This window comes from Leptosomus discolor, chromosome 5, assembly GCF_034619465.1.
Source record: "Leptosomus discolor isolate bLepDis1 chromosome 5, bLepDis1.hap2, whole genome shotgun sequence".
Classification (NCBI taxonomy): Eukaryota; Metazoa; Chordata; class Aves; order Leptosomiformes; family Leptosomidae; genus Leptosomus; species Leptosomus discolor.
The window spans coordinates 9,532,479-9,547,471 of NC_141395.1; the positions used below are offsets into that span (position 1 = coordinate 9,532,479).

At 38.7% G+C, this 14,993-nt stretch overlaps 1 protein-coding gene across 4 annotated transcripts in view; it reads left to right on the top strand.

Moving 5' to 3' along the window:
- DPP10 (dipeptidyl peptidase like 10) overlaps positions 1–14,993 on the top strand; it is a 234,066-nt gene that overhangs the window by 167,291 nt on the left and 51,782 nt on the right. For all 4 annotated transcript variants that reach the window (XM_086466120.1, XM_086466121.1, XM_086466122.1 and 1 more), the window contains one exon: positions 12,657–12,777. In XM_086466120.1, coding sequence (XP_086322246.1) covers positions 12,657–12,777 — 121 coding nt within the window. The remainder of the gene's footprint in view (positions 1–12,656; positions 12,778–14,993) is intronic.

Here is a 14,993-nt window from a genome sequence, read left to right on the forward strand (position 1 = left end):
AAACAAACTGGTATTAGAAAGGTCTGGTTTAAGCTGGTGGAAACATCATTAATGAGGAAAATAGAACCCTGTGCAGATCAAAGTATTTATCACTTTACTTGGGGCCTGGGGTGTGGTGAAGAAGTAATACACTAATAGTATTCATGTACTTTATTATAAGCATGTTATATCTATGAGCCAGGCTTGATCAGTAGAGACTAATGGGTATTGGTCACATAGATAGCATTGCAGAACGCTGCACATTTTTACTTCACTGTTTATGGCAGGTGCCAGTGCACTTACAGAAACAGAAGTTTTGTGTGGAAAGAAACCAAACAGTTATTTTCAAGTATTGCTTCACAGAATTTGAATGGTCCCAAACAGAAATGCTATTATAAGAGTTAGAATTTTCTCATTCCTATTTATCTCATTCCTAGTGAGATATTTTAGACAGAGTGGCTTTCTTGCATTGAGTACCCTATCTGTGTGAAGTTGTAAATGGCCATGAAGTCTATACAGGTAGTTCCAGAGCGTTTCTATGGCATTCCATGGCAACTAGGGCTTCCGGAGCGTTCCATGGCATTCCATGTCAAATAGGAGTTCCGGAACACTACATGGCGTTCTACGGCAAATAGTTCTGGAGCATCCGTGGTAAATAGTAGTTCTGGAGTGTTCCATAGCATTCCATGGCAACTAGTAGTTCCAGAGCGTTTCTATGGCATTCCATGGCAACCAGAAGTTCCGGAGTGTTCCATGGCATTCCATGCCAAATAGGAGTTCCAGAACGCTACTACTACTCCAAAATAGGAGTTCCAGATGTCTTCCACTGAAATGTTGGCCCATCATAAAGACAACTGGCAACTTGAACACTGCACAGTGGGAAGATGAAGGCACATGTACCATGCAACAAGACAGGCTGGGTCAGCAATAGTAGCTGAAAGAACAAAGCTTTGTGCTAAACGCTGCTTGGGTTTCTCGTGTAGGAGATGCTCAGAGGCAGCCTGGTCTGCTTCAGCGTTTGAGTAATGTACAAGGTTCTCGTGAATCATCTCCACCGTAATAACAGTAGAAAATGTAAATATGACTTTATAGCACAGTGTTTTCAATTCTGTCTTTTTTGACTTTGGTCCTTGCTGTTAGGATGCTACGTTTTATCAAAGAAAACAGAGAAAATGCCTCCTGTGGCAGCCAGTCCAGACAGTTACTTTAGATATTTTCCTGTTTCCCAACATTGCCTTTTTTCTTCTGGAGTAACTAGGTTGAAAATTTTAGCTTCTGTTACAGATTGATCGGTCTGGGCATAATGGGATGCTTGATATCAGTGTGAGACGAGCCTTCGAAATACCAGAGATCATTTTAAAAGATTTTATGGTAAGGGCAGATTATGACTTTATTATAAGTCTGTAGGAGCAACCCAGGCATGTAAGAGTGACATTTCTGTCCACGCTCTTCCATGCTGGTTCATTAGTCAGAAGCTATCAGTAAATGTGAGGAACGAGGAGTGTGAGTTCCTGAGCATGCCCTGTTTATAGATAAGTCTGTTATACACTACTTACACAGGCGAAGACCGAAGGGCTGAGCAGTCCAATCCCTCAAAGACATTTTGCACAGAGCTGCAGCCAACGTAGTTCTTCAGGCACCTCCACGGGGAGGAAGTGGTAGATCCTGACTATCAGCCTGCAGCCAAGGCAGTCTTACTGTAGTGCAATGACAAAGATTTTTAAAGTAGCTTTTTGTATAGGTCATAGTTCAGATATTATATGTGATTTTGTTTGTGTAACATATCGCACAATGTTTGTGGTCATGAGTAAGTTACCATGGGATTAGGCAGGGTGTGAATTTAGTGAATGTCATGATCCACTATCATCGAAAAGGCGACATAATTAATGCATCTCTAAACAAAAGAGGGCAATGCTTCCTCACTTTAATTGGAAATCATGGTCATAAAAATCAGAGTTACCATGGGGTTGCTGATACTCTGTGAGTTCATGGCCTGGTTTATTTCATTACATTAATAACGAATCTTGTAGTTGCATTATGAGTGCATGCTTGCTGTTGTTTACAGTAGATTTATAAACTGTCTAAATAGCAATTAAATATAATAGCCCTGTAGATTATTTGCAGTTGTTCAGAAACAATTGTGCTAACCCATTACCGTGATGCAGTGGCATTAACCTACACAGCAGAAAAGTGGTGCTTCAGTGTTGTGTTGTTCATGCCGTGTCTGGCAGCTTGATGACTGCAAAAATAAGATTAACATATTGTAACTGATTAAAAAAAAAAAAAGTATATGACATTGGGATGTCTCTGTTTTGAGATCTCCATGTTTCGTACTGATCAACAGCTACTTCCTCTCTGCCTTAATTACAATGTAATCAAAAGGTTTGAAAGCTTCCTCTGAGAAAATGCCTGTCTAGGTCAATCACGTTCTTTAGAAAATTGATACCTTTAAGGGTGAATATAGTTATTATTGCTTACAATTATAATCATTTTGTTATTATCTATTATTTGTTTTCTGCCTCATTTGCAATGTGACTAATGATTTTGAAACGCAGATCATGTAAAGGTGGATTTTTGTCTACTGACATGCTTTGCTTAGGTGGCTGATGGTACCTGCTGTGCTTAGTGTCTGCATAATTTAGTGGTCTATGGTGCACATGGAACTATGTGGTAAGAGCTGGAGCAAGTCAGGGCTGAACAACTCTGAAAAACTCATACCAGTATAGACAGGCCTGCAGAAGAAAAAATCTGTGGAGAGGAGATCAGAGCCATTCTGTGCTACTGGAGACTTGCAAAGCAGCTGTATTGCAAACTGTATTGGACATTCAGCCTGCAGTCCCTGTCCCTGGGAGTTCACAGTCTAAGTAGGGGGAAGGGATATAACACAAAGCTGCTTTGCAATACAATTCTATAAAACTTTCATTGAAATTGTCATCTTGTAATGCACGTGATCTGGATAGAAAATTCGTAAGATGGCAGGGGGGGATTTGGAAAAAGTCTGCGTACTTGTAACTGACAAAGTCACTAATGAGTACTCTTAATCATCAAAATTCCCCACTTATAAAAGCTTTATAAGCTACTTCTCTTTGTTTTCTATGATTTTGTATACAATGGGTCTCACGTTCATGTGTATGGAACAGTAAATTGATGCGTAACTTGGGAACATCCATGTGTAGGACATTGTCACAGGAAGACTGGTGATGTTCCCATCATCCTTACCACACATGCAGCTCATAAGCAGTTTGAGTGGCCCCTGTGTCAGTACTTTATTCAGTAGAGTTATGTTGAAGATGGGTGTTGAGTCTCAAGCTGAAGGTAGAAACAAGCAAAATGGCATCACGACACCAGTTCATCACAGAACACATGAAAAGCCACCTCTTCCCTGCAACCAAAAAGAGACCTGAAGGATTTCTGTGGCTCTCTGCAGCATGTGCCCTGTGGCTCTTGGCCATAGAGGAGCTTTGATACAGACCAAGAGGTTTGGATTGCCATTGTGGAACTTCTAGCTGGGTGTAATACACAACTGTTCTTATATAACGCTGTGCGTCCAGTTTTTATGGATGATGTTAGAAAGTGTTTTCTTCCCAAAATGAACTTTTTTTTTTTTCTGCAAGAGGAAAAAGGAAAATAACAGTTATGTTGTTTCATCGACACACAGAACACGTCATCTTAAGTACACCTTGTTCTTCAGTGGGAGGCTGCTTCAACTGCATGAGATTTTGGCAAGGAAAAAGGGTAGAAAGGGGTACTCATCTTCTGTAACAGTGGGTATAATAATGGTCTGGCAATCTCAGTTTAAATCTGTAAGTCCCAGGGGTATAGTAAGTGAAATCATAGGTGATAAGAAAATGTTTGTTCAATTTAGACTTGATGATCTTGAAGGTCTTTTCCAACCTGAATAATTCTGTGATTCTTTGATAAGAGAATGGACGTTATTATACTGTGACTACAAATAACATAATCGGTGCCTCTTACTGGAAAAAAATGTGTCTATCAGAGCTTTGGAGGTTGCTGAACAGTGGCAGTGAAGATGCCAAGCCAGGTATTTATTTGTAATGGCAATGCATTAACAAATACTGTGGCTGTGTTTTTGAAATTGGTGAAAACTATTTGCAAGTTTCTGAAGTGGAGCTATTTGTGTAATTTTGCAGATCTGTCAACCAGAAAGTGGTATCAAATACATTAAGTGTTAAATGAAAACCAAACTTGTTATCTTGGCAGAAAGTGTTGAAAAACTGCAAGCAAACTTTTTCCATGTGGTTCCAGGGGTTTGATTTTAATTTATTCCTGTAATCTGAATTTAGTTCAAATAGTATTTAGAAATGAAAGGAAGTGCATAGATACCTGCATTTACCATAATTGAGGCCGAAACAGTTTCTAAAAATCACTTAAAAACTGTTTTAAAAGGAATTATTTCATTTAAGATAGCACTTCTTCATTTATTTAAGATCGCTTTGTGCCAAACTCAGTGTATGGAGCAGCATGTTGTTCAGGAAATGAAGAACATAGATTATTTGGATGTATATATAATATGTATGTGTACATATATATGATCATGCAGTATAAACACTGCCAAGCAATTTTGATCAATCTATTTAGCTTCAAGCTAGTTTTTCCTCATAGCATTTATGTGTGAGGCCTCCATACCAGTATCTTCAACTCTGGGTTTAACTGCCAGTTAACTGCTGGTTAAACTGGATATATGAAAGCTTATTAAACTGTACTTACATATTGCACTCCTTTAGCTGTCGTCTAGGTAGCATGACAACTTATTCTCATTCTTAGGGACGTGGTTTAGTGGTGGACTTGGCAGTGCTACGTTAACGGTTGGACTCAGTGGTCTTAAAGGTCTTTTCCAATCGAAGTGGTTCTTTGATTCTTTTCTATGATTCCCCCATTTCTGTGTTTTGTTCCACCCCATGCTCCAACATGAACTGAGGACTAGGAGAAATACAGCTGCTGCATGTGTCATGGGATCTTCTTTCTCTTCCCAGTACAAGGTGAAACTGCAATATAGTGCTGTGCCAACAGTGTTGTACCTGAAACTGGAGAAGTCATGGTTTGATCTCTGAAGAGCAAAGTACAAAATTTGCTGAGTGACTAAGAAAGTATTATTTATTTGACTTTCTTCTGTCTAATGAATAGCTGATACTATTTGTATTAACAGTTATTAGCAAGAAAACATATTTCATGTGGAAATGGTAGTGACTGATCTAACTAAGGGCAATTGGATTTGGCCCTGGTTAATGTATGGTAAGACAGGAGACAGAACTAATGGTAAGAGGCGAGCCCAGATGGAAAAACATCTTGAAGGTTTTGAAGAATTAATTATCCAGCTAATTAGCTGGCAGTCTCACAAGAAGGAGGGATGGAATTTTGCCATATGCTTAGGAAATGTAGAAGTCTGATGGATCCTATGCTGAGGTGTAGCTATCAGCCATGATGATGGTGGAGTCAGCTGGTTAGCCAGACTATGCGGGTGCACAGGATGACGCTTGTTTCTGCATCAGTAAAAATGCTTACCCCTCTGCCTAGAGCAAAAAGGGCAGTTGGGTGGTCCGTTACATAGAACGTTGGGTCTGGCAATACCTGTGCTAGTCCAAAGAGTGACGCACCATGTGTCCTTGCCGAGGTCACACAGGAATATAGCCAGAGATGGGCTGCCCGAAGTTGCCTTATGTCAACGTCTTCAGCACTGTCATTAGCAACTGCCAGAGTTCTGCAGCAGAAGCATTTCCCGAATGCCTGAAGGTGCCCTTCTGGGCATAATCAGGAATTTCTTAGCCATGTCGTAGCTCACATTCCCTGTGTGAACGGTAAGGAAGTCTGTCATGTTCTCTGGGGTTTATTGGTCAGAGAATCTGTGGAAGAATCTGATTATTTCTGCGGTTCACAGGTAGGACACTCACCTGTACAGGAAGAGATCAGTTCTTGTTGTATGGCTATTTTTATTAACCAAAGGTGTATTGATACAGATATCGTCTTTGTTTCCTTTCCAGCTGTATCTGCTCTGTAGCTTTAGAGTTTGTTTGGCACCTTCCTTGAACTAGGTGTCTGTCCTAATGAACCCATGTAATGACAAACCATACCATTAGTCACACTCCACTATTTCTTTCCTTCCAGACAGGATGGTGGATTCTGGGTATTATCTTTTTATCTTGAAAAGTTAATTTCAGGAGCTTTTAAAACTTATGTAAGGGTAAATCATGGCTGCAAAGCTCACTGACGCTTGCAGTTTGCATTACGTATTTCTATATTATTGATGGCAAAATATATTTGTGCTGATGGTATCAATCAGGAAGTCAAACAAATCTGCCATGCTCAAACTCTAGAGGATTAATTAGAAAGATTCATTCATTAAGTTAGGAAAATAAGTCCCTGGTATATTAACCATGATGGGATACATGTCCAAGTTTCCCTGTGATAAATATCAAGACAATTTTAAAGGCTGTGCTTCTATTTTATTTGGTAGTTGTTAGTGACTTCTGCTATCATTTCACATGAGGTAATGTGGAAATATTAGGCTGGGGATCTGCAAACTTGTTCCTTATAGGACAACTGTACCTTCTCATGGCTTTTAAACTGTGGCCCCACTACACTAAGAAGCGTGACACAGGCCAACAAGTGGTGCCTGGTTGTGGTTCAGAGTGGGGAGACACCTTCAGCTGAGGCGAAGCATGACATGAGTGACTAATGTTGCTTCTGGACCCAAGCTTGTTCCCTCTCATATTGGGGAACAGCAGTGGCAATACATTATAGCTATATGGTTAGTGTTTTATAATCTGTTTTAAGAACTTGTTGCATGGTAAGCTACCTTACCATATTCATATAAAAATAGGTTTATCCATGCTGAGAGAAGCTGCCCCTGCTTTGACAGAGCTCAAAGCCCTGCTTTGCACACACTCACTGCTTCTCTGCAGGGTAAACGATCGCATGGTGACCTCCACGCAGCTCCAGACAAACTGCTGCTGCTGCCAACTGGTGAGTAAAAACCTTGAACTGTTGCCGATATGCTACCCTGCAATCAGAGGAGTGATTGAGTGTGGATATGCCCATGCAGAAGGCTTCAGTGTAGCACCTAAAGGGAAAAAGTGGAATATTTTTCTGTAATTTAGCAGCTTTCCTCTGCCCATAGTACTTGAAGTGATTAAAGACACACAGGGGGCCTCTCCAGCTATTGGCACTGGGTTTGCCGTTCAGCTGTGGGATTAGATGTCTCTGTTTTCACAGCTGTCTGCCATCTGGAACTAACTGCTTGGACTGGGTGCTCTGCTTAAGACCTTAGCCTGAAATAAAATCATGTAATTGTGAAACATGTTGCAAACAATAAGTAAGTGTTTTAGAAGAAATTAGTCTAGGAGGTTTACGAAAAAATAGTTGAGAGGCTGACAGATGTGGAAGAAGGAGAAGGATTAGTGCTGTAGGTAGAACATTAGAGCAAGCAGAGCCTCACATTCTTCACAGTCAGTTGAAATAAATGTGATCGTTATCAAGAATTAATCTCTCACCAAAACATTCTTGCAGTTGTTTCTCATTAATTGGGAAATACTTAATAAAATAAAATACAGAAATGCTGTGGTGTTTTTTCTTCATTTGGTTTAATGTGATTATCTGTATAAAATCTCTAAGAAAATAAAAAGTCAAATAAATTTGAAGGCCATAGATTTTTATATTTATCCCCATTTACAGCATTAGTAGCTAAGTGTCTTAGCTAAAACATGATTTTAAATACTTGGAATATGGAGGTGAAGAGAAGAGGTTAAAAAAGGTGTAATAATAATTTTCATATAAGATTCCATAGCCTGGTTCCACTTTGTGCCTTTTTCAATTTACTTTCTTATCATCATGCCTGAAAGCTGTGAAAGCTTTTGGGCACAAAGCCACTGGTGTATTTATGAGAATACCTGTCTGATACACAGTTAGTAACTGCTCTTTTAGTAGTTACAGTCAACATTTAGTACTCATGATATCGAAAATAGACCCAAGTGTACACTAAGAAAAGCCCTTTTACTTTTACCTGTTCCCAAATACCTAAGTGAAGGTCGATTAGCAAAGGAAATTTTTGGTTAGGATGACAATTGCCCAAAACACAATATAAGAAGTGATGAAGTATATGAAATCCCCACCCTGAAAACCTTTGGGCACAAGTTTAGTTTTACTTACTGTCGTCAGGATTTTAGGCGCATGTATTTGCAAAATTCTACTCCAAGAAAAAAAATATTTTATGAATAATTCTTATCCCAGTGTCATGATTTGATATATGCCTTACAGTATTTGAGAGCTTAAGTCTCTGTTGTAGGAAAAGTAGTAGCCTGAGTTCTCTCCCAGTCACTTGCTCTCGCTTTCACTCAATTTTGAAGACCAAACTGTAGCTCATAAACTCAGCTTCTGTGTATTGCTGTACTGCAACTAAGCAGCAGCAGCAGCAGCCGCCACCTAAATAAAAATCTCAGTCTCATCTTTGTGTTTTTGAAAGAAAAGCTCGGAAATATATTTTAATGCAGCATAATATAGAACTGTAAGGAGTTTTCTACAGATACTTTCACCAGAAAGCATTGGTGGCAATGTTTAAATTGAGCAGGAAAGCTAAAGATGTATGAACCAAAGAAAGGAACTTAGGTGATATGCAGGGTGGTGAGAGTTTGACCATGACGTTTAAGGACTTCCTCTGCTTCTGGGGCCTGCTGTAGGATTTTTTGCGTTTCAGCTGAGGAATAGTTCCATTTCTACTCTTAGTTGATGGGCTCGTGATAATCCACGTAATATAAAGCCAGTGTCTGTTTTCCTCCTAAAGTCACTTCACATTTGACACCACCTCTTGCAGCAGAAGGGGCATGGACTGGTGTCATGGCCGCAGCAGGCAACCGGGAGCTGAGGACTAACCAGGGAGAAAAAGGCCACCTCACTATGTTCTGGTAAAACTGTAGTGGTTGTGCACTTACTTCTGGTCATGGCTATTTCAGAGGGACATGAAGCTGAGATGCTTAGCTGCTGGTCACTGCTTTGTGTACAAACACTAGACAAAACGAGCAAGACCTAATCACAAACTTGTGAAGAAAATTCATTTCAAGAGATGATCTATTAGAATTTCAGTATTTTTAGTATATATGAGGTACGTTTGTACCATACAAAAATTATACCTATTACAACTCTGCTGCCTGTTTTGCTGCAGAAATCAGCATTTTAACTTCGACATCCTTATTTCCAAGAGCTGAATGAGTTAAGTAATTACAGATGAGCACTTTGGCATGCTCAGGAATGGAGGGCAATGCAGTCCTGACTGCAGGGGTTAGGCAGCATCGGTTAGGCAGCATCATCGTAGGAGGTGGGCACAAAGCCATTCCTGTCAGTACAAACAGCAGTTTGTGGGCTTCACATGGAAAATGGCACCTCCTGAAATATGACAAATACTCAAAATTCCAGATGAGCTTAAATGAGTAACCATAATGATGAATCTTTCTAAGATGTTTTTACAGGCTCAGGCATGGGGATATTGATCTTTTGAAATGCTGCAGGCAGTGCAGAGGAATACTTGCTAGTGCACCAACCCTCGATCTTTGATGTGCATTTACATGCTGTTTAGTTACGTGGAGGAACATGAATGGTTGTATTTCATAAATGTTTTGCAAAGGAACATACATTCATCATTTTTAATTTTAAATTCAAGTAAGCAATGAGCTCAAGGCTTGCTAGGGACTAGCTAGGTATCTAGCTTGGTATCTAGCTAGTCATCCAGCTAGTCCCTTGCTAGAGCAGCTGGGTGGCTTTGAAGTTTTTCAAGAAGTTTAAAATGTTCCAATCCATACGTTCATGAAAAAAAGTGTTTTTTGGAGTAGCTTTCGAAGTTGAAAGAACACATGTCATGAGTGATGAGGAGAGAAGGGAAACTGTGGATGACAGAATAGACTAAGGGGATTGTGAGGATGTTCAGAGGGTGGCTGAGAACTGGTTGAGGATGGCCACAAAGCTGCTTTATGGAATGAATGGGGGATAAAGCCAAGGAAGCTGGCAATCAGTGGCACAACAGTGCGTATTCCTTCTGAGATATTTACTTATCTGAAATGTGTCAAATGGAATTAGCAATGCCTGCTAACTAGTAATAACAGGATTAAAGACCTTTTCATGGTTCAGTCATAAAACAAGTGGTTCTTAATCCTGTACTTTGACTGGCAATGGTGGCTTTAAATGAAAGTTTTTCATTGCAGAGACTAGACACTATGGGTATCTTCACCATTAAAAATACAAACAGCCTGAAAAAGGGTAGAGAAGCAAAAATGATACTCCTGATCTTCAAATATGAATTAGATTTGGCTCATTTAATTAAAGAAGCTTAAATAAAATAAAATCATTTAATCAAGTAGGCTTTTGTTGTAATCTTCTGAAAGCAGTTGTTTATATAAGAAGAGATGATCAACTGTAAGAAATCGCTCCTTATTAAGCAATAGTCAATAGACTGCTTCCCACTACTTATGCTCTCTGTAATTTAGTCTGATAGCAATATTCACTTAAATAGCAAGTACTTGGCTAAATCATTTTGTTTTTCTTGATTAAGCAATTAACCATGCCTTGTTATTACTTGTATTTGTTTCTGTTACCTTAGGAAAAAAATATACATTTTTACTGTGGAAGTATGCATTGACATGAAGTGTTTGTGGATGTTTTTTCAAAAGCTTGTTATGTCCAGCATTCTCTAATTCTTGTTTTCTTTTAGTGTTAATGCTGGGTCATATGGCAGTTTCTCGTAAATTCTTAACTGTATCGAATATTACATTAAAACTATAAATGTAATTACTGATCAGTACATTTTGGATTATTCAAACTGGATCAGTTATTTTTACTTTAGCTTTGGACTCACTGCTGAGTTTAGAATTTCTGACCATAAAGAACTTTGTTCCAAGTCACCCTTGATTCCCAGTAGTGGTTAAAATCGTTGCATTACTTATGGTATGAAAAAACCTCAGCTTTATTGCTTTCTGCAGCAGAAATCATGAAGTAGATACTGTTAAAAATCAAGAAATGCCATTAGTTTTGGGACTCATAGGGAAATCTATTTCAGATGGTAATTCAGAAGCAAAGAGAACAGCAGTAATAGTGATAATAAAACTTTGCTCTCTGGTTAGTATTTTCCCATAAGTCGTTTATCATAGAAGTATGAGAGAGTGATAAATGACTACGCTTTTAAAATGGTCTTTGGTGGAAATATATTTACTTCATGTTAGCAGTCCCTGAGACTCTGTATATCAGTGTACATGGATGAAATCATGTAACAAAAATGCCTATCGTGTGTTGTTTCTCTGGTGCCGTTAGCTGCGTTTTCTTAGAGTGAATCAAGATGGTGTATAATATTAATATTAGCTTGATTCCATTGTTAAGCTGTGCAAGCATGTATGTGGCCATTGCAACTTAAAAAAGGAAAGAAAAAGGCTACAACTCTGAGGTGATTGTAGCTGAAATACGAGTCTAGTCACAGGCATTGACAGCTTGGGAAACAGAGGAATATGGGAGTATGGACAAAAAGGATTAAGAGCATTATTGCAGGAAATGGTAGTAGCTGTGGCTCTGCTTTTTATACCCGTCTGTAGCTTTTGGCTTGTTATTGTCTCGGATGTTTCGTTTTTTTTTAACTCAGACTGGGAAAGATAGGGCCAATGAATAAGTTTGGAACAACATGTACCTAAATTGTGTTGAGTGAAGTGCTCGGAGGTCTCCTGGCTGGTAGCAGAAAGGCAGACATACAGCCCCTTGTGGCATACATCTGAGTATGTAAAAATTTCCATGTCATAAACCTTCCTCATCATCGGTATTCATCTCCTGCCCTTTTTGCCATTACCATACCTCTCCAAAGTATTTTATTTTTTTTTTCTTTTTCTTTTTTTTTCCTTTTTTTCGCCTTTTTCTTTCTTTTTTTTTTTCTGCACTTTGTCATGGAGCCTGGAGTTCAGTCTGACACAGTGAGTGAACTTGACATCCTTTGCAACAAAGTGAGCAGGGAAAGGAAAGCAGCCAAGGCTGAGAAGTGGCAGTGAAAGAGGAAAGGACTGTCTGTCTGTCTAGTCTGTTACTTGCAGGAAAAGGAGGAGGAGGAGCCTACACTTGAAAATAAAGGGCGTTTATATATCACACTTGAAGTAAAATGTTGGCGTCAGAGTCAGAAATAGTGTCAGCAAGCTGAGAAAAAATAACAGCAGTCTGTTATGTATTCTTTCTTTTCCAGTACGTTCTCACACCATGACATAAAGCTGTAACTTAGATTTATGATGTATGTACTGTGCTGTATGTACTTGCAGAAGTGTGTCTAATTTCACAGTCAGAAAAACAGGTGATTTTATTAGATAGAGTGGAATTAATGGAAAATTTCTTTATCTATTCAACTGTTATAAAACTTGTCTCCTGTATGATTCTGAGGAATGTAATAATATTTCTTAAAGTGAATAGAAACATTTCAACTGGAAAGACAATTTCAAAGGAAGACTTTGGTTTGGCATAAGTATTAAAAGTTTGCTTAGTTTGTCCAAATTGATAATAAAAGGAAATATGAAGCCAGTGTTGGTGAAAACTCATGCTGAATTATTCTGTAGACTGTTCTGAGCCTGAGGAAATTATGTATTCATTGCTGAACATTCATTTATGTCTACCAAAATGTTCTTTTTTCTCTCCATCCCTCTTACCTCATCCAGATTTATATTTTTGAAAATAACATCTACTATCAGCCTGATGTAAAGAGTAGCTCATTGCGCCTGACATCTTCAGGAAAAGAAGGAATTATTTTTAATGGAATTGCAGATTGGTTGTATGAAGGTAAGCCGGACAAATATATCTGTTTATTAAAACAGATGAGAGGTTCTTGTAGAGACCCAACAGCACAAATCTATTCATTTCAGAAAATGCCATCTAAGGTTGTTTTTGCTTCTTTACCTTCTCATTTTCTTGCAAGATTGCCTTTGTATCTATTCATACTTTGTATTGACTGCTGTTTTGCATATAACAATATTTTCTGAGAAAGAGGAATTTATTTTCCACCAGAATGTATCAAATGTGTTATGAACACTAGGTAGTATGTAAAAATGCTATAGTAGTGGAATCTTGATGTGGGATTTTACTGCCAACTTCAGTGGGGCTGGCATTTCAAATCAAGCTATTCAAATAAAACTAAACACCCTGTATGTTTTGCTTATCTAGAATAACTCCATTGATACCTTTGGAGCTATTCTGGATTTACCACGCAAATGAGGAGGGAAAGGATTCTGTTGCTTGTGTGAACAGCAGTGCCAGTCTATTTACAGTTAAAACATCCTAACAGAAGGCATGCAAGAATTGTAGCGTACACTCAGAATTGGCTACATTTTTCTTTTTTACTGCTGGATACATAACGAAAGGGGATCAACGATGACACTGCCTGGTGCCTCACTTTTGTTCTATCAGCATCTCTCCTTCAGCCTCAGTGGTGGTTGGTGTGCCATGTGTTAGTATGACTCACGAGAGAGTCCAGCCCTTCAAGCCAGGCAGTAACACTTTGCTTGACTTTAAGATCATGCTTGAATGCAATTTGAGTGTTTGGACAAGATTTAAAAGTGTCATATTCTTACCTCAACAGTGGCTGCTGTTGGCTTTTTGCTTAAATCAGCCTGGGCTAGATTCCTGGGAAATTTGCTGTTGCTGGCAAGCAGTGCCAAAACGGAGTGGAGGTCAGCTCAGTTTGTGAAATCCTCTGGCTTCTGAATCCTTCTACGTCTTCTGTGTAGGACCACAGAATGTTTCTCTCTGCACCCAAAATGTTTTTAACATCATAATAAATAATAATTAAAAAAAAAAAGGGGAGCAGATTATGCAGCTTGGTACAAAAGCTTAAAATTGATACACGTTTCAGTTATTCTTTCTATGGGACTCATGAATTTTACAGATAAACAGCTCGGTGTTCAGTACTCGCTTACCTGAAGTATGTAACTTCTCACATGTAGAATTTTGGAGGGCAGAGGGTTTTTTAGGAATGGTATAACACCATACAGCAAGGAACTTCAGTGTGGCCCTTAGAAATGGTCTATACATACCTCCTGTCATTTCAGTAGTTAGGAGCAGTTAGCTCACAATGGGATATTTTAAAATCTCTGCCCAAGTAAACTCTGGAATTAGAATGGTAGTTTGCATCCCTTAGCCATATGAATGCCTGTGTCTGATAGTTACCCGCTTCCAAAGTTTCTGTTAATGTTTTGAAATGTTTTAATGTGGTGGCATATTTCAAAACTTAAAGACAAAGGACGTCTTTGGAATGGAATATAGTTTTATATGCACTTCATATTCTTCAAATTTAACATGACTGCATGTGAATTGAAGAATTTAAACATATGTAGCTCACTGAAGTTGATATAGTGTATCAAGTTTTTGCTAAAACAAAGTGAAGTTACCAAGAGTCACGGTCATGGATGCAGCAAGGCAATCTGGCTCCAGTTCTACAAGCATTTTGAGGACAACTATTTCAGAAGAGGGCAGCCTCTGTTTCTCTTCTCTTTGGGGTGCAAGTGGGTGCAGCATGGAGCTGCATGAACAACATGTAATGAAGGAGCATTACAGAGTTCTACTCCATAGAACAAAATGTAATATGAGATTCTTTAAAAAACATTCCTTCCTAGTCTGCGGAGGATAATAAGAATATCAGGATAATTCAAGCTGGAAGGGATCACAAAAGGTTACCTAATGCAACTGATGAGTTCTGCTATTCGTGAGGCATTTTATTTGAGCTGTCTAGAAGGGATGGAGTAGACCCCATCTAAGAATTATACAGATAGACGTTTAAGACATGTTTTAGTGGAAGATATGTGGGAGGGTTTGTATGATTTGGACCTCTGCATTCATGAGATCTATGTTTAAAAACTAGAGAGAATCAATACTAATCTGCTTTGTTTGAAACATGCCAATATGGGGTTTTTAATGTATTTTCTATTTCAGCTTAGCTATGTATCTCAGAAACAGTATCTAAAAGAGGTTGATGTGGATTTTTTGTAACTTCATTTCTTTTA